Genomic DNA, 20,382 nt, shown 5'->3' with positions numbered 1-20,382 from the left:
AAAGGTGAAAATCTAGATTCATGAATCAAATTCAATATTGTTATAAGCGTCTTGCTGACTTCTTAAATTTCTATTCTGGTGTCAAAGAAAGAAACGTCCTAGCCACATAAGCTAATCAGTCATCACATTTAAGCGCAGATGTCCGTGACCCGCTGCTTGTTTTTCTAACCGCGATGATATCATTTCAGAGCAACTCCCAAAAGCTGTATTTAAACTCCTGACTGTTTGCTTTACCTCCTTTTTCCCAAGCTTTGCTGTGAGTCACGCCATATATAACACTGTCACTAGCGATGCCTTCAATCGATGCTCTTCTGAATGCCGTGTAGCTCGTTACGCTCGTCGTTATCCGTTTTGCATTCAGACGAGATATACATTGAAGCGGGAAAGTCTAAAGATGTAACAAAATCAGAGTTGAGATCACTGCCCTTAAGCTGCAGCTGCCCTCATTAGCAGCAAGAGGATTTTGGACTGGTTTTGGGGCTTCGGAGGTGGATGACCCCAGCGGCAGCATCTGCCAAACAGGATAATCCCAAGTGCCCAACGTGCAGGGTAAAAATGTGGCGGCGACTTTCTCCTTCCATGTGGGAGTTATCACAGGAAGTGGCTAAAGTAATACCGAACATCCCAGAGCGTCCTGAGAAAAGTTATTGCCGGATGGCTGACGCAGCTTTATTAATTAAAGGGGCCCGTTGAAGGGGAGGGGGGGGCGGTATGTGGAGAAAAAAAAAAACTAGGATATAATTTGGCTCAGTAATTGTGAATTTTTCTTGATGATGTAATGACTGTTTGGAAAACTGCATGAGGTAGAGGTTCCCGGATCCCGAGCTGGATCCGAAAGACTGGCATTTATTTAGTTTCTGCACCTGTTCTGTATTTAAGACCACTTCACAGTTCTCGAGGTTTTCATTGTTCTGTGTGAAAGGTACAGTTACTGAAGGTTGCTGGAAAGGGGGTCCACGACCGATTCCTCAGCTCTGGTTGAAGTATCAGAGCGGGAAATGCGTCAAGTAGAATAGTGGAAACTATTCTTCGAAATCGTTGTGCCGTGTGAAAGCCTACCCCGTCCCGTGAGAACGACTCAGGTCGATGAATGCCCGATCTACTTACATGGCTTCAAAGTCACCAGACCGGAAGTTTAAGACCATCATCGGAGTCATAAGGCAGCCAGCATTCTTTGGTAGGTTATAATTACGCCACATTCCCCTCCGCCAGAACTCATAACCTCTTATCAGGTGTAACACGACACCCAACTTTGACCTGCATCCCCCTTCCAAACAAAAAGGTAATTGTGAGCAGCTGCCAAACCACCGTCCGGGTTCCCCTCATCGGAAGAAGTCCCAAGTCCGCAGAAACCCTGTGGGCCCGAGATCCGAACGATAACGGAATAGTTTGAAGTCTGTTGATGTTGTATCCCCCCATTGGAAGTTTCATTCAGGCACCGAGTTGTCCTTGTTGGCACAGCCCTCTGATGTGGTCGGCCACTAAAAGGTGGCTTCATCCTATGTGCCATTCTTCTGTGTGTCCCTCACGTTCCACCTCGGCCTCCCCCGATCCCTAAACCCCCTTTTTCTTTCCTGACAACTCAAAAGAGCCGACTGCGCCGCGACAATGCCGTGATTGGAAGGGGCTTCAGCGGAGGTCCCCCCCCCCCCCCTTCTCTCCTTATTCAACAGGCAGGTGGGCCACAAAGTCTTCAGATTCTTTTGTTGAGATAAAAAAAAATAGGATATGGTCGCAATTGGTGGGGCGGTTTTAAAAAAAAAAATGGCTGGCTTGGAATGCTTGGGGGGTGGGGCAGGGATCACGAGAGGCTCGTGAAAGTTGTGTAATTGACGAGCGGGTTGGTAGCAGTTCAAGTAAGGACAACAAAGGGGTTGGCCAGGAACTTTCTCGAGCAAAAGGAACGCTTTCAAGGAGAAAAGGGAAGAAAATCTGACAGGTGAAGAGCAGCAAGAGGGGTGGGGTGGGATGGAGGGGTCGACGGCCCGCCGTCTTTTTAGGCGGCTATTTAAATGATCAACAGTAAATAGAGGGGGGGTGGCGGAGGGGTGTCATCTGACAGAAATAAAGTTCCCCTTAACAGCATGGATGGAAAGTAATTTACAGATACGCTGTCCCCCGCCATCTTTGTGCCTCCCAGATAAGGTTTCATTTCACAAACGGATAGGAGACATTTTCACTTACGGCCCGCCATTCTGGGACACCTGTGATAACAGCTTGTGGACCCCTAATTGAAAATAGGTTTCAAAATGGATTTCCACTTTTCTTCCTTGCCTCCTTCACCCCCCATCCCCCCCCTACCCCGCAGTTCCCTCCATCTCCCCCGTGACTGCCCCCACCGTCCGTCAAAAGCAGGCTTCATTCCGATTTTTAACCTCCCCCTCCCCTCCCGCCTGTTTGCTCGTGGCCTGGAGAGGGATATCGAAAGGGCAAGGCGGGGGGGGAACTGCGAGTCTGGGGGAAATGGATCATCCCTCAGCCCGTGCCAGCGCTATGACAGCCGCGTGATCCGTCTTGTTAATGAAATCATTGATCACTTGATGGGACTCATAATCAACTGTTTCTCCGCTGTGTTCTGCCCCATCTCCGCCTTGTCCACCTCCCTCCTCGCCTTGCCACCAAAAGGGATGAAAAATCTCCTCGTTTGTTGCTCAAGAATAAAAAGTCTGAGCAGAGGGGCACGGGCAGCCAGCGATCGGAGCTTCGGAACCACTCCGAGGGGGATTCCTTCCATCTGTATTTGTGCTGTGTGCATTCGAGGAGGAAGCGAGGGCCCCCTTCGAGTTGCTTTGCTCCGGGTTCTGCGTCTGCGGGGCTAATGAGAGAGGACTGATGGAGGGATAAGGGACCTCCGGGGACTACTGCCTGGCCCGAGGGTCAAACAGCACAATGGAGAAGGCGTTTTGGGCCTGACGCACCAACCTCTCACTGGCTATTTGTGTCCAATCAACCCCCTGCTTGTTGCATAAATAATACATCGAAATGCACGAAAAGCTTCCGGAATCCGTGAGGATAATTTAGGATTGTACCTGTCGACACGCAAACTGTGGGCGTGTTTTGCTTTCAGCCTTTCACCAGCCAGTCACGCTCATTTCACGGACCTCTGGACTGAAGGCAATTTCCTGCAGCAGCAGGGGGACGGGCTTTGGCAGCGCTGCCTCGCCGGGGCCCGAGGCGCGGGATTAGCTTAGCCTCGCCGCTACTCGGGGCGGAGGGGAACATGAGCCTTCCAGCCCGGCCTTGGACTCGCTTGTCTGGCAAACTTCCGTTCGCCGATCATGCACGCTTGCTTCGATGGCCTCGGGAGTCAAGAATCTGCGGCCAGAAATGGTTCTCGCCCTGTCTTACTAACTTTGGACCTCCAGAATTCTAGTCACAGTTTAGACAATCATCACTGAAGAAAACTGCAACTAGATAGATGATGACTGCGGACCGATCTGCTGGGTCGAACTGGGTCAGTAAAAATAGGTGTTCACCGGGGGTCGCAGACAAGTCCCCAGACCAATGACCAACCCCAAAATAAGATAATGAGCCTGTCCCTCGGGATATGATGTCATGGGGTTAAGGTCGGGGTAAGCCAAGCAACATCCCAAGACCGCTCCACCCATGCCGGATCTCATTCCTCTGAGAGCGGGAGGCGCAGGGGCCCCGTAAAGCGGGAAAACAGTAGTTGATTATGCCGGTACTTTTTTCCCCCATTTGTTGTCAGGCATCGGTGGCCTCCCCCCTGCCAGTAGGAACAAAAGCAGGAGCGTCCCGAGCCTGCCAGGAGAATTTATTATGGTGCGTTCCTTCCCTCGCTTTCTGTTGTGCTCGCCAAAGTCCCGGTGGCAGTGCGTGGCCCCCGGCCTTTCTCTTCAAGCGCTGACCGACGTTTGCGTCTAATGGCTTTTGCACGCCGCATCTGGTGTTGATCAGAAGAAAATGTGCGATGACAAAAACGTTTTCCAGTTTTGGGTTTTAAATGCTTCCTTGACACACATCATCATGTGGTGAGAACATATAATTAGTTAAAGGTTCGAGTCTGGCCGGGGGAATTACTTGTGGATTTGAGATGGATGTGTGCTCTAAAAGCTAAATAGACACAAGTTGAATGACACTCGGTAGATTGCGGAGCTCAGCCAAGAAAAGATGCCAGATGCGGCTTTTCTAAATGTTACTTTTCATTGATGCTTGTAATTCCGTGAGAAAACTACTTGGACTGTTCCTTTTAGCATAGAATCCGGTTCTGTACTGTATATCAAAAATTTACTCAAATACTAGAATGTTTTCATATAGGACAAAACTCCAGGCCCGTAGGTGGCGCCATTGTGCTCAAACATCTGGATCGAAAAGAAACCTTACTTGATTGGCTGAGACATCTTCATGATTAACTCCACTAACGGCGACCTCGATGCAGTACCGCCGTGGGTATTCTCATGACATAAACTCGCGCCTCAGCCTCTGACAAACTTGATCAAGTCAAGCTTTCAGGTTTGCCTGAACAAGAGGCCCCCGCATCCTCTTAATCTCCCCCTTCAACTTCCACTCCCCCTGGGCCTCACCCTTCTCCCTCCTCCCCACCAACCAGATCTCTCTCTCTTTTTCTCCCGAGTTGGGATCAAAGGGCAAAAAGCATGGCAATGATTCTTGGCGATTGATTGGAAGCAGACACGGCAGAGAGGCGGCGTTCCTGTTCCTGCTCCCTCCTCGCTCTCTCTTCTTCCCACCCTCGTTTCTCCCGTAAATACCTCAGGTCTGGAGTGCGAAAAGAGTTGCCACTATTGGCGTGGAAGACGGAGAGGAACCGGGGCTGTCAGCTGATAAGAACCATTTGTCGGGTTGGATCCGGGGAGGGACGATGTAATCCCCTTGCCCCGCTCTGAGAGGAATTGATTTTCCCAAGAAGAGGGAATTGAACTCAGATGTGTTGCGCAGACAAAGTTTGCCAGAGAAACAAATGTCTGTAGAGGCAACATCAACTCGAGCGAGCCCTTCAAACATTTTGGTCTTCGTGCGTGTGAAGACTTTGACCAAAGTCTGTTTTCACATTTGGTCCTTTAATCCAGATGATCCCAAAAAGTCAGTGCTCTGGAAAGGGGCTCAAGGTTTGATTAGCTTCACAGCTGCAAAGGTCTCCCAAGTTCACAAAATTGTATCGAGATCAGATCCAATCAGAACTGAAGAGAAAGAAATATTTTTTTCTGTCGGTTCAATGTCTGGTCCACTTTTGATAGAGATTCCACGATCGTATCTGAATCTGGGAGGCTCCGCCGATGTCCACGGGGAGCGACGGCTCCATTACCGCCCGGGCGTGTCCCTCATCAGACAACCTCCAATCAGGAATGAGACGGGGGGGGGGGATGGGCTTCAACTTAGTTGGAGCAAAGCCAAAAGTTTAGTTTTCCCTCCTTTGGTATCCACAAAGGACCCGTCGGAGTATCTGATTACGTTTTTAAAAGCCTTTTATCCGTCCACACTTGTTGCACACCGCTGACACTCACACATGCGTGTCGGCGCTCATTTTTCTCCGCCGCTAAATGGCGGTATTGATGCCGCTCGTCTTCGGGGCACGATTATTAACTATTGGTTGACCTCATGACTTCATTTTGGAGTGCTGTCAGAGGCGCTCCATATTATGTCTAGGCCTCTCTGTAGGCTCTTTGTTTCTGATTTTGGCTCTGGGACAGCTCTGCGTGGGTCTGTGCGAGCCCCCCCACCCCCTCGTGGAGTTCACGAGGGAGGGGCTTGGAGGTGAAAAGAGGGAGCTTCGTGCAGAGAGAGTTGGGGGAGACGCAGGATATTGCGGAAACTTTGCGACGAGTGACGAGAGGAGAGATTAAGTGGGGGGGGGGGGGGGGACACACCGCGGCACGCTTAAATCCCAAAGTAGCCTTGAGCTTGTGGTGATCACTTTAAACACCACTTTGGAATCATTCCAATAAGGACAGCAGATATGCGGCTCAAGTCAATATTTATGTGGGATTAATGGTGAAGTAAGGGCCAGATTAGAAAAATGGAGGTGAGAGGCAATGCGAGCGACAGGAGAAGACAGGTCATTAAAGAGGAGGGGGCTGAAGGACGAGGAAGAGAGGACACGAATGGAAAAGCCAGACATGAGCTGCTATATTTGGACTCTGAAACCAGTAACGGTTTTTCCACACTGTGGTCTCAAGACGTTTTGTCTCGTGGGCCAATGTAGGTCCAGGGTTTACCTGGACTTTTCAGGTGGGGCTTTTTTTATCAAGCAGCCAAGGTCAAGTCTGAGCTAGGCTAAACCTTGATGCGATTAGCACAGGTGAATCCAGAACAGCGCCTCCTTGTGGGTGCCTGGTTGGCGTAAATTGAAATTGTCATTCTTGCTAGTTAAAAAAATAATAAAATAGGCGAAGGGCGAGACAGCCTGAGTGTTGCCAGCTGCAGCATGAAAGGCCCGACTGTGCCGTTCACTTTGCCCGAATTTGTCACACTGGCGCTTAGCTCCTCGTTGGACTTGTAACGGAGCCGCTCGGCCTTTCACTGAGACTAATGCGCCATGCAAATGAGCTCCTCGCACCTCTTGTGAGCGATGTTCCCCAGACTTAACACTGTGCAAACTTTCCAGTGTGTGTTTTTGATTTGGACGCCATCTTGCCGAGTCTCTGCCATGGTTTCCTCTGTTGACTTCCAGGTGCTCGCGAGTTATGTTAGACAGAGTACAGACACTTGGCTACACTTAAAGGAAACATATCATGACTTCTGTTTTGTTCTGTAGTTTTTTTTTTTTTTACTGTTTCTAGTGTGAGTTTAGTGTAGAGCTCGCCTTTCGAATCACCCAGAATAGCGACTCGATGTTCTTTTTTTACCGTCCCAGAGAATGAGCTTCACGCCGCAGATGCCACTGTGAGCGTTTCCAAACTTCCAAAAAAATGTGCTTCGGCGATGTCCCACTTACTGTGTGGGTCACAGTTCCGAGAGCACGGTGGACGGCGGGAAGGCGCGCAGTGACCACGGCGGAACAGCGCCAGGCATTGATAAAGTGCTTAGCAGGAGGAAAATTAATGAATCCAGGCTTCGCTCGCAGAGGGTGTGTGTGTGTGTGTGTGTGTGTGCGTGTGTGTGTGCGTATGGATGGACGGGAAGCTGGCAACAGCGAGGGGGAGTAATCCTGTTCCAGATAAATGGCTGATCCCCCTCATTCCTTAGCTATCAAATGTCAAAAGTTAAATTAGCCCGCTAGCCTTGGTTAGAAGCTAATGTGCTAGTTAATGGCTAGCGGGCAGGTGCCTCATTAAGCAACCGCCTCCTGCCTTTGTCTTTTAAGGTGCACTCGATTAGCTCTGTTTTTCATTTTTATTTGGAGTTCATGACTATTTTTATGTCTCTTATCCCAAAGAGTGAAATGTTTAAACATTCAAAAATGTTCATAACTTTAAGCCTACTCACTGCCGAAGTGAATGAACCGCTCGCTGCTCTGTCGTGGCTTTTTTTAAATTTCTTTTCCCTCCTCTCGACTGGATCCCAACTGTTGGCTCGCCACTTCTTTGCTTTGGCCACAGTTCCATTTCTCTTGGCGGGTCGGCGCTAATCGGAGTGCCACAGACCGGTCCGGCTCGCTCTGGCTCGTGTGTGTCACAAGTAAGATTCCGCCTTTCGGGCCCACTGCTGGCGTTCTGGGAAGCTTTCCCAGATCTACGACAAGCCACCGTCTCAGTCGGTGCTAATTCGGGAGCCTCTGGGCCCTAAGAATGTGGGCCAAGGTGCCCTTTGGTCAAAGTCTCAGACCTGAATATGGCTCCCAGTAGTCGGTATGTGAGAATAATGTACCGGAGAAGTTACATGGGTGTGCAATCATGTGGTATTGTTACAGAGGACAGTTTGAAGTGCGTAACAGGTTACAGCCCATCACTGGCGACTTGTGACCGTCGGAAGCCGATTGGCCCGGTGCGCTTAATGGAATCTTTGGCTTTGAAGCTGCCATCAAATGCACCTCTTGGTGTTTGATTCGCCCAAGAATGTAGGCCAAGATGTACTTGGAGTGAACAGTCTTAAAAGCTGCGTAACTATCCCCAGTCAAAATGGGAGGGGGGGGGCTTTTTAGTTATAGCGGGGCCCCTGCTCATTCCTCCATCACAATGTGGTCCTGATGACATGCTGGTGGGGTTTCCAGCCGCCGCGCCCCTGATGGGCGAACAAGGGGGAGGCCGAGGGGGCCGGCGGAGTCTTGGCATGACACAATCCCGCTGTGAGCCTGATTTGAGGTAAGCGCGGGCAAGACGGAAGGAGCCGGGCAGGCTTTGATTTGCCCCTCCCTGGCTCTGGGGCCCGGTGGCCGCCGCTGCCGGAGGCTGAGCTCCCGGAGGCCGGGGTGGTGCGCATGAGGGGCGTCCCTGTAGACCCCCGGCGGCAAAGAGAGAGCGTGCGGTGGTTGGCGTAGCGGGAAATGAGGGTGGGGCTGGGAGGGGGGGGGGGGGAAATTGAGATGTGGGAGTTGTTGAGTTTGCCTGGATGAATATTGAAGCGGGCATTTGTGGTGTGTGAAATCAGTTGCCGACTGCTAACCGGGAGCCGGAGCCGACAGTCGGATCGGGTTCCACCCTGCTCGCCAATGTGAACAGAGGTTGCATTCAGCCGCAAATGCTCACTGAGAGCAAAAAAATGTTTGTTTGCGACACTGTTCCAAATATCCATCCATCTTCTTCTGCTTATCCGGGGTTGGGTCGCGGGGGCAGCAGCTTTAGGAGGGACTCCCAGACTTCCTTCTCCCCAGCCACTTCATCCAGCTCATCCCGGGGGACCCAAGGCGTTCCCAGGCTAGCCGAGAGACATAGTCTCTCCAGGGTCGTCCCCGGGGTCTCCTACTGGTGGGACATGCCCGGAACACCTCCCCAGGGTGTCCAGGAGGCATCCTGATGAGATGCCCGAGCCACCTCATCTGTTCCAACTATCCAAATTTTAAATCTTCCGTGATCTGAGGCAGAGAGCTGGACTGGAACCATCCTGCTAAAAGGCCTCGGAGCACCTGCCTTGTAAATCACGAGTCACCCATCGGGCGGCAAGTCTTAATCCCGCTCGCGGCAGTTGCATCGGGCTCGCTCCGATTTTTCCCAGTCTTCCGGGCAGGCGGCTAATCGCCGGCGAATCCCGCGCGTCGATTGCGTGGAATCGGGCGCGTCAGCCAAAGCGGCTTGGAGAGGTGCTCTTATTAAACTCCAGCCAGCTGCTGGAATGTTCTCCTGCTCATTGTTAATTGGGGGGAGTCTCCAGTCTTTGCCGGGAGTTGATTTGCAAGAGAAAGGCGAGGAGGAGGAGGAGGAGGGAAGAAAGGGGAGAAAGAGATTATTGCACAGGAGGAGAGGAGCTTTGAAGAGCAAGTGCTGGTGCGATTTTTGCTTCATGTCTCCTCTCTGTGCAGCCAAAACCTGTTTGTGCCATTGACAAGCGCGTCTTTGAGGCGCGCAAGGTGGAGCGCTGCTTCTCTCCGGCTTTGGCTCAGAGGTACAACAACACCTCTTCTGATGTTTGGGCTGCACAAAAGATGCTGGCTGGGGGTTGGAGGAGAGTTGGCGGAGGTTTGGGGGAAGGGGGGGGGGTCTTTTTTTTTTGTAGTGGGCCTTTGTGCACCCGGTGAAACGTGCACGTCCCGGCCTCGGAGACTGACAAGAGTTGAGGCCGGAGGGCAAATCAGATGCTTGAGAGTGAAAGACGGATTAGCATGTGGAGGAAGGAGCCGTTCTTGTTTTTCACCTCTGCCTTTGACGTGGGGGCAAAAAAAAAAACGTTTTTAAGGTTTCTCTGAATGGTTGGAGTGCCACTTCATTGGTCCAATCAGTATTCCCTCACTATATCACTGTTCCGCCTTCGCTCCCCTGCTATATCGGGCATGTTCACCTCACCTTGCTAACATTTCAGACATCAAAACTTTTTTTTCAAGACTTGCGCACCTTAGTGTGGCATTGTTTGAAACATTATCATTCCTGCGACATTTTAGTTAGCCCATCCGTGGCATTTCACAAGATAGATTACAATTAAATAATAATAAATATATAAATACAATATATATATATATATATATATATATATGTAAGTATAAATATATAAAAATATATAAAACATAATAAGTTTGATTTGATTTTTAATTTCTAAAGTTGACTTCTCTTTGGAAAAGAAAACTTCAAATGGGACTAACTTTATTTCAAGTATTCATCATAATTACCTCCGTTTTTGGCCGTGTCGCTCAATGGTGCCAAGGTAAGTCACGGCCACCCATTTAAAGTCCTTGCATCCACTCCCGAAGGTTTGCGGCCCGTTCTGACAATAGTGGCACGGACAAGAGGGCGACATTTGGGATTTTGCCGACTTTAATGAGCGGCTCGCAGGTATTGAAAGGGAGCAGCCCCGCTAAAAGGGGTTCGGGGGAAGAATGGCGCAACAGAGCGCCCGTACCTTTCGACTACTAAAGGCGGGGCGCGCGCTCTGATCAGGACGGCAGTGAGCACAATTACCTTCTTTTCAAATCCTTCAGTGACACTGCAGGAGGAAGGAGGACTTTGAACAGTTGAAAGGCGCCAGTGCGCTTTCAAGCTCAAACGCGAGCAGGAAAGGCCTCTGAAATTTGTTCAGCGCTCCCCATCCACCATTAGCTTGTTTCTTCCTCTCGCCTGCAGGCATTTAAGCGCTTTTTGAAAAGATGTTAAGAAATTCAATCACCACAGAGAGCGCGGGATAGTTCTGCTATTTTTTTTTAACGTTTTATTTTTTGGTCTGTAGAGGCCCTGCCTGCTGCTTTCGCGCTGGTCCGAACAGAACCGACGGACGGTTGGATGCGGCGACCATGGGAAAAAAAAAAAACAGGCAAATAAAACATGAGAAAGGGAAAAGTTCTTTTGAAAGCGGAAGACAAAAGCTTCTTCTTCCACTTATTGTTGTTCTCGGGAGTCAATTGAGCCTCCAAGTGTTTGGTTAACCATTGAAGGTGCTCGGGAACACAGTAGTGAAGCCCCTTAAGGTGCTGTATGGGACATTGATGAACCCCCCCCCCCCCCCATCCCAATCACCCAACCCACCGGGTTTGCCATGGTAACGGCCGCGGGGGCCACGGCGAGCTAGCGACACCGCTGTGATTGAGCCATTAGTCGCTTGACCTCACCGGGAGGGGGAACTTTCACACCATCCAAGCTAGTCTGTCTTTTTTTTTTCTCTCCATAGTATCTTTTTAATATATTTCTTGGCGGGCCAACTATTTTCCAGGTGGTCAAAAGTTTGTGAACAGCCACCTCGAGCCTCCAAGCAGCCAATGCAGGGCAGATGAACGAGCGCTACCTTAAGAGAATCCCGTTGAGGAGGCGAGATTTAAGCGAGAGGGGAGGGGGGGCGGCCGGAAATGCGCTCGTTTTTTATTCCGTGACGGCGGCAAATTGCGGGGATCCTTTAACGCGGAACTGACAGGCTGAGAGAGGAGCGAGCCGCCCTCATCCGCAGGAAATGACAGCGTCAGTTATGATCTAAGCATTTAATCCCATACGGCACAGCCCGTGATCTTATTAAGGGAATAATGGCATTTATACGCTCTGGAGCTGGATTAATAGGTCTGGCTCTTGCAAAGCGCAATATTAACATAAAGGGATTTCGGGAATCGGGTTCAGCCGCCGCCACCGCCACCGACACGGGCTGGAAAAAAGTGGAGGCCGGGAGCGCCCCGCTAAAAAGAAAAAAAAAATGTCTGACGTCAACATGTGTGGAGGCGCGAGCTGACTGGAGCACTGCACATATTTATGATCTTATTTTTCTGATGTTTTATAAATGGAGACATGTAGCAGTTAAAAGGCCACCAGGCGCTGGTGTCAACTGGCCGATTATCGAGACACGTTCAAGGGACTTTTTGCAGACCAAACATTTGAAAAGGGACGTTTTTAGTCAAAATGACCAAACTTTGAAAAGTTTGAGCAGAGATTCTCAATTCTGCTGCTTCATTTTTATTGTATTTGTTCTATGACTAAATAACAAGCCTAGATTAGGACTGGCTATTAAACCAACATTCAACCTTCCATTTTTTTTATTTATTTAAATTTGCCCCTTTTTTGTTGCTTTCTCATTCTATTGTATATTTAAGCGGCTCATATTGACATTGAAGCAAAGAAACAAAAACAAGAGGAAGGATAAAACTCATCTCGGTTGGCTGGCTGACTTTACGCCCCCCCCCCTCTTGCCAGTTCAAAGGTCAAAGGCCGCGTCTTTCTCGGCTGAGCTCAGCCCTTGAACTCAACTCGACGTTTATCCCCTTCTTTAGCCGATGTGCCAGGAAGCGCCCTCCCCCTCCCCCCCAGAGATCCCGCGCCTCCCAATTTCTCCGTCAGACAGCGGATGAGAGATTTAGTTTAAGAGCAGTCCAACGGGGGGGGGGGGAGCGCTTGATACAACCCATGACGCTGTTTAATGGGCAGCTTGGAATGCGGTCGAGAAGCCTCTCTTGCTCTCTCCGTGGGATTTATGAAGGAGGGGGAAAAAAAGCTGAATTTAAGAGCAGACTTCTGGGAAATCCTTACGTTTTGAAACACTTTTACCCATACGCATGTTTGCACTGGTGATAAAAAGTCTGTGTCTTTATATATTGATTTTCATACAACCAAAAAGACTCATGAACAAATGACATGACAATTTGCCAACTACATTGCGCAATATACATTCTTGAGGGCTGACTTGAATATGTAGCGCCACAACTGTGAAATGCTAACGAAATTCTTGTGCTGTTTTTGGCAGAGGACGAGAGCTCGGGCCCGCCGTACCACCGCGAGCGGCGCAACGCCCTCATCTCGGAGCGCGGCGCCAGCGAGGAGCCCTCCACGTCCACCGAGGAGCGGCCCTCGCCGCTCAAGAAAGAGCTGCACGGTTCTCTGCCACACCTGACCGAACACGCCCTGCCCTACCGGGGGACTCTCTTCGCCATGGACCCTCGCAACGGCTACCTGGACACACACTATCGTAAGAAACCTTTCTTTTGAGCGCGGGAACATTTCTGTCGTGTGTGCACCCATTTTTTCTTTTCACAATATGTGAGAATATTTCATGAGCGTGTGTGAGAGCGCTTCGAGTGTGAGTGTCGGTATGGCCAGCGCGCTTGCTTAATTCCCTCATTAGGGCGGTCCGCCTGAACGCCGAGCCCGCTCTCATCAACTCGCACTTCAAACGGCCCGATGTCAACTAAGCAACTGTGAGATCCGCCAAGCAGGCTTAATGTGAGATGGTGGAGATAATCTGAAGCAAAGGTGGACGGCGGCGAGATGATTGGGTTAGCACGAGTCTGATTAAGGAGGCTAATTGCCTCTCGACTTTGCCGTCAATCGGCTCGGAAAGGCGGTTCCGGCCGATTGCGAATGAAAAGTCCAGCGGAGCCCGACCGAGAAGTGTAACTCTATTTACCGAGGGCTCGTTCCATCCTGGTCTAAAGTCAGCAACACTGCCACTTCTCGTTTGGGTAGGAACCCCGCAAGCGAGGGGAGGGGGGGCGGGGCCATAACATGAAGTCTCACCTCCTCTAATTCATCCCAGGTGTGTACAAGTGATGGAGAGGCCCTACACAATAATGCGCAAGCTCATAAATCGGCTTAGCGTGGTTTCTGGCCCGTGTCGGCGCCAAAACGCGACGGCACCTGCAAGCCTCCGCACGCACCTGGCGGCAAGAATAAGGAGAAAAAGAACCCGGCCGGCCCGGCTGCTTGTTTTCATTCAGCCAGACGCGTGATCGTCCTTGGCCTCGGCCCCTGTTTACTTTTGGGCTTTCCACCCACTTGAGCGCAACACAAGAGGAGCCGCGAAGCAAACATGGCCCCTATTGTTAGCGTTAGCTAATCGTGCCGATGCTCGCGTCTTAGCCGCTTTTCTTGAGCAAACGCACCGGATAAGAGTCGGCATCGCTTCTAATGTACCGAGGCTTTTGGCGCCAGGGATAAGGAGGAAGGGATTGCGCCGGGGATTAATGAGAGAGGCGGCTGTTTGTTTTTCCGAGACGCTAATTGTCTTTAAGTGTGAATGCGACATCTGTTTACATTCTGCGCCGATTAGCCGGTCAGCCGTCCAGCGACAGTCGTCGTCTTCTTTAAAAAAGTGGGCCTCTCTTAAACATGGGGGCCCTCTTTTGCCAAGATGGAAGACAAAGCCCATTCTTTCTTTTCAAGCCACGGATTTGTTGCAAATGTTAAAACGACCGCTGAAAACGCGGCTGTGAAAAAGTTCAAATCTCCCCGCTTAAGAATTTGCTTGGCAAAGTGACTTTTTTTTACAGCGTGGCGACGGCTGCCTTTGGGCCCTCGCACAAAAGCCTCGTTGTCCTTGACTGATGGCACAATCTGAGCCGGGCTAAGCCAGAGGCGGCACGGCCGTGGCTCTCGCGGCCGCCGGATTCCCATTCGCGAGGATCCTCGCTAAGCCCGTCCACTGAGCCCGGACGAAGGTGACTACTACCTGGATCGGCGGGAGAAAAAGGAGGTCACGGGGGTCACAAAGTCGCTGAGCCGTGATATCAAAACGGAGCTGAACGTCTTTCGAGTTCAATTCTGGTGTGTTATAGTGTCGTCTCGTTTTATTGTAGTTTTTTCCACTTAAGTTGTAGTTTACTAATATGTTACAGTTTAGTGTAGTCGAGTGTGGTGTAAGCTGACTAATACCTGGATCAATCAAGGATTCGCAAAGGAGAGGAACAGAGGTCAGGGGAGGTCGATCGGTGGCAAAACTGCTGATCTCGGGCTTCGCTGAGCCGTGGCACGTCCAGCTGTCCGGCGTCCGTCCGGCCCTCCAAGCATCCGTCTCAATATCAAAATGCAGCTGACCAGTGAACTGAGCGAGCCGGCTGTCACCGCCGCCGAACGTGATCGGCACGACAACGGCCTCGCCGTGCCGACAAGTAATTACAGTGCTTCGCTTCATGTGGACTGTGCAAGACATTTTCATTTATCTTCAAGCGTGGGTCTATGTTTTTTCAACGAGAGGGAAGGGGGGGGTTCGAAAACCAAGGAGTGACCCCTCGGAGAACTTGACAAGAAGTGGCCTTCCGTGGTTTCGAAAAAAGGTCTGAAGACATGAAAGGAAACCCCGGGTGTGAAATATAGCGTCCTTCTAGTTCTACCATAGTTCACGTGTCGTTCTAGTTTAGGACGGGGCTTTGAAGAGACCCACTTGGGCCGGCTTGCCTTCAAAGAAAGCCTGAGGTGCCGAGGCTAAATGTTTGTCTTTGCGACGCCTCGAATGTCGAACGCGGCGGCGAGGCGCGTTCCCTTGGTATCGGCGAGAAGCAGCGGCAGCCTCGGGCGTGCCGCAGGCGAAGTGAAGGGACGCCTTCCATCCGTGGCTGATGCCTTTCATCAGGACAGAACAACACGGGGGTCCCGGTGGTCCGGCACACCAGGGATCATCACATCACCCCCTTTTTTACAGCTTATTAGCCGCATCGCCCAATCTGCCGTGCGAGTTCCTCTTTGTATGCATGACTTAAGAGTTCTGAACATCTTCAAGTCACGTGAGCCGGTCTGAAGAAATAACGGCGCGTTCTCGTTAACAACGACGAGATTAAACGCGAAGGGGCCGAAGGAGAACGAAGCAGAATTTCCAGGGAATTTAGCACGTTCAAAGAAGAGCGTTTGGTATCAGCGCGGCAACATCTGTCGCAGTGCCGGCGTAGCGCTTCTTTCTTTTTTTTCCCCAACTTCCTCGTTTTCTTAATCGTGCACGCACAAAACATTCCGCTGATGTCGCGAAGGCTTAAAAGCAAGATTTGCGGCTTCTTGACAACAATAACAATTTGATTATTGGCCGGCTAGCCTCCTTATTAGCAGGATTATGGCGTCCGCGTGTGTTGGTTCATTCAGGCCCATTGCTCATGTTATCTTTTCTTTTCTTTTTTCTTTCTACAGCTTCATAAGATCAGCTAACATCAGCTCATCGGGGTGCAACTATCGCTTCTAATGAGATTCAAAAACATGCTGAACTTGCGCAATATGGGAAGCCTTGGACAGAAAGTTGCAATTCCAAAAGTACATTGCAGTTGAAGATCAAATATAATAACTTTTAGTTTGGTTTGATTACAGTTCTATGATGAAGCAACCAATAATGCTCGCTTTCTATAGCGGAGCTGTCGGCTGAACGATAGATTCATGATGCTGTGCTGTTCTGATTTCTATCTTCGGCGCAGGACCATTAAAAGCTCTCCGACCAGAAGTCGGCAGCGGAGGTGGCGTGCTCAAGTGTGGGGAGGTGTGAGTAACAAAGGCCAAAATGAAGAGAGACATAAAAGAACGGGGGAGGGAGCGCAAGGAGGTCAGGCCCATCACACGCTGCCGTCTCGCCTTCAAAGATGCCTGAGACAGGTGGCAGCTCCAGACAATCTCTCAGCGCAGAGCAGCATCCTCTCAGGAGGTGATAAGGGATTCTTCCGAGCGGGGGGCACCTTCCCTTCCGCCCCCCCCAGCCTCTTTGGCTTCTCCCTTTGATGTGGCTCCGCCGCCGGCGGCACAGGGGCCGCCAGGACGGACCTTCGGGAAGCGGCGCCCCGGCCCCGGCAACCGCTCGGCTCTCATTAAAGCGCCGCCGCTTAATCCTCTCCGAGGTTTCTACGGCCGGGCCTGAGGGCGGCGGCGGGGAAGCCCAGAGCGCCACCTGAGTGACAAAGAGGCCAAATATCACCGTGACGCAAGTTCCCCCTTCACTTCTTCCTCACTTGCCTCCCGGTTCCCTTGATAGCACCTTCCAATGTCGGCGGATTATTCCGGGATGGACGCGGTTGTGCTAAATGGATTACAACTTTGGCTTCGTTTGGGAGGACGGCGCGAAAACAAGCGATTAGCTTCCAAACGTGAGAGCTGCAGGAGTTCTACTTTAGTTTTGAGGGAGTCGAGTTTATAGTTCTCCGTATTTATTTTGAAAGATTCCGGGCCTGCGACGTTTACGCAGCGGCCTTGGCTTCTTTGTCACTCGGCAGTAACGCAGAATGTCGGAAGGGGGCCAAAGAAATCCTTGCGAGGGTGGAACTAAGATAGACGTTGCCCGGTGCTGGTGAGTTAACTTGAGGTTTAAATCAACTCGCCTTGTGTCGGAGACATATCGGCGTTCGGGTGTGTGGGGGGGGGGTTGGATCTCAGGGAGATAAAGACTCTGGTGGATAGGGGGAGGTGTGCAGCACTTTTTTTTCCAGCTACTAAACTGCTGTGTGAATCTCTCTCAGCTTGGGAGGGGGAGGAGGAGGAGGAGGGGGGGGGGTGGAGAGGCCGGCGCATAGCGCTTTGTTCGGCTCCCCCCCAGCTTATCCCAATCTGGAGAAATTCAGCAAATGTGGGAGATAGATTGGCACTCCCCACAGGCCCGCTGAAATAACCCGCACTCCCTGATCCACTCTGGGATAGACTCGGTGGGGAGGCGAAGGGGGGGGGGGGGGGTTGATGCTGTCACGCATGTTGAATTCCTCTCTCTAGCAAGACCGGGCTCCTCTGTTTATTCACTAATTAGGTACTTGGACCTGAAACAATCCAGGTCATTAGGTAAAATCCAAAAAGTGGGTGCGACGACTTATTGCGCAACCCCCAAAAAGATCCTAAACTACCATCTCTGTGTGAAACATCACAAGCATCCGTTACGTGTTGGAAAACAGCGACGGCGTTCCGTATAATTTGAGCGCCTGATGAGTGACAGCCGGGATGAGTCGGTCAGGAAGGCGGCGCACAAACCTGATATTAACTCCAAACGTTTACCTCCAAACTTAATCACAGCTCTGCGTTAAGGCCGTGGATTTGGGGCTCCTTCCACAAGCTTGCTTTTCATCTATTTTGAAACTTTTGGAGGGGGGTGGATTATGGGATATCCCTCTCACGGCGCCATCTTGCTTTAAGTTCAACACCAGTCGAGTGCTCGGCGAGTCCGAGACTGAGAGTTCAAATTGTGTCTGTAGTTTGAATGCAGTTGTAGTTTTGTTGCATTTTTAGCGGAGTCGGGTTGTGGTTTCCGAGTGGTTGTCGTTTTAAGTCCAAACTTTAGTTCTCATACCTCGTGAAGTTCCAGCATAGTAATTTGGTGCGGTGGAAACGCAGCCGTGGGGCCCGACTCACGGCAGGCAGGCGTGCCTCGGCAGTGAGCTCAGGCGTCCCGAGCGAGGTGGCATCATAAAACGTGTCGGCGTCAAGCTTCATATGTTCCACATTAGCTCCCTCCGCCCCGCACAATCCGTCAGAGGCTCTTTGTGCGCTCGCCGAGAGCGTAAACCCGGCCGCGGGCTGACTCGACGACGACAGACTGCCATTGGAAATTGTTTATGAAAACCTGACTGAGATTTACGAGCGGTTACTCGGTTCACTGAGTCTCCTCTCTGGGGAAAAATAAGGAGATTAACACTGTGCTTACATACAGGAAAGGAAAAATATATACACTTATTGAAAATGTATTGCGCAATCCAAAGTGTACCGGAATAAATGTTTGAAAAATAGCATTTCAAAATGTATGATAAAGGTGCTGAAAAAAAGTACTGGCGTAAATTTTCAACAAAGTTGAAGTGCTGTAACATAATACAAACTTTAATTTCGTGATACCTTTTCATACCACTAGAGGGAGCCGGTGTACGATTTGCGGTACTTTGTCAATCACCGATAGAGAGATAAACTTTTTAGTGTCTTTGGATCGGAGTGATTTATTGACAAGGCATGAACTTTTGGAATCTAAAAGGTGTGCTTAGGCGCGATAAAGGTTGGGAATTGTTTTAAAGAAATTGCACGTAAAAAAAGAGAATGCGGGGTAACGACGGCAAAGAAAAATAAAAAGTGAAGGTTTAGGTTTGAACCTCTTCTTCTTTTGACAGCATTCAAGTGTCCAATAAAAGACGAACCTTATTAGAAGCCCACTTATATTTCGGTGTGGGGAAATTAATGAGCCTCGTCAAAGTTTGCCTCTAATTGCCTTTTCGTTAAAACCCGCTTGTAATCGGGTCTTAATGAGAAAAATGAGAGAAGAACAAAAAAAAAAAAACAGTGTCGCTGCACAAAGTGACATCAGGGTCATTAGGAGGAAACGTTTGGATGATGATGAAAAGTCTGGATCAAAACCATGTTTTTAGCGTTTGGCCTTAAGCTACCCCCCCCCCCCCCTCCCCTTCCCTTGGCTGTATCGGTGGCCTCAAATGGCCTTCCTTTAGAATATCCAGAAGAGCAGTTAAGCCCTGAAGTAAACACCGAGGAGTCCCCACAGGAAGCTGTGGAGATGGATGACAGGATGGATCCAGAAGACCCCCCCCCACCGGCACTTTGCCCCCTCCTGCAGTGTGTACATCCCCCCCGGTGACACACGGCTGTTTGCCTCACTAATGGACGTTTGCGCTGGCGTGAAAGAGGCAGCCGGCCGGCTCTGTTTAGACAGAGCTCGGCTTACGTAAACTCAGGAGCACGACTCAAATAAACCACGCGGGCCGCAGGCGCAGCACGCGTGGAGGAAGAAACGCAGCTAAGCATTCTGGGTAATGCGGTCCACTCAAGTTTGGGCCATTTGTGATGGTCTCAAATTGGCGTTAAATATTACTGTCCCAAAACTTTTGTCCGTGTGGGCTCTGTTTACCAAAGTGATGTGGTCAACCAACCTGTACGCCCCCCCCCCCCCTTCGTTCTTATAAAGCGCCGCTTGTTGAGCTGTCGGCCATCTGCCACGGCGCCGCCGCACATACCCCGCCAGATGTTCCCCCCGCCCCTCCCCGACAAAATAAAAAATGTACCCACAACTTGTATATATTAAAAAAGCAAACATACGGATGACATCAGAGCCTCACCGCGTGAAGGTATGCAGATGTTGACGCTCGCTTCGCCTCGGGGCGCTGCGGGCTTGGCAACGTTCGAGTCACACGTGTGCGCCTGTGAATGAAGTCGCAAGCGTGCGCCAGTGTGTGTTTAATGCCGAGGTGGAATGTCATCGCTTGTTGTTGCTGTTGAACTCCTTCCAAGTTTGACAAGCTGACTCGCCCGCTGATTCGCAGGCTCGTCACAGCTTGTCCGACACACATTTAACACGGTGGTGTGGAGTGTAAGTCTAAGTTATGGCCTTGTGTGTCTTTGCGTGTGTGTGTGTGAACAAATTTGTCTTGTAGGTGACCAAAAAAAAAAAAACCCAACTTATTAGAAATAGAAATGTATCCACAGTTTTTTTAATCAGAAGTAACGAAGCTTCGTAAAGCTTCTTGTGCAACTTTGCTAGTTTGGTGTTATAGCGCCACCTGTTGCTTTGGCGTCCATTTTAGTTTCTGTGCTTTTTTTTTTTTTGTCAGCCGCACCTCAGTTCTTCCCGGCCTTCCACCCGCCGGTGCCCATCGACGACAGACACGCGCAGGGTCGCTACATCTACGAGCCGTCGCCCGTGCCGCCTCTCCACGTGTAAGTAGCGACACGCCACACTACTCAATCACCATTT

At 50.5% G+C, this 20,382-nt stretch overlaps 1 protein-coding gene across 1 annotated transcript in view; it reads left to right on the top strand.

The window, feature by feature from the left end:
* gli3 (GLI family zinc finger 3) overlaps positions 1-20,382 on the top strand; it is a 56,096-nt gene that overhangs the window by 11,620 nt on the left and 24,094 nt on the right. Inside the window, exons 3-4 of the mRNA XM_085939262.1 lie at positions 12,718-12,939; positions 20,240-20,345. Coding sequence (XP_085795388.1) covers positions 12,718-12,939; positions 20,240-20,345 — 328 coding nt within the window. The remainder of the gene's footprint in view (positions 1-12,717; positions 12,940-20,239; positions 20,346-20,382) is intronic.

The sequence above is a fragment of the Syngnathus leptorhynchus genome, chromosome 19 (genome assembly GCF_054491065.1).
Source record: "Syngnathus leptorhynchus isolate UIUO chromosome 19, UIUO_Slep, whole genome shotgun sequence".
NCBI lineage: Eukaryota > Metazoa > Chordata > Actinopteri > Syngnathiformes > Syngnathidae > Syngnathus > Syngnathus leptorhynchus.
The sequence above is the reverse complement of the archived record's forward strand: the minus strand, read 5'-3'. Positions and strand labels throughout refer to the sequence as shown.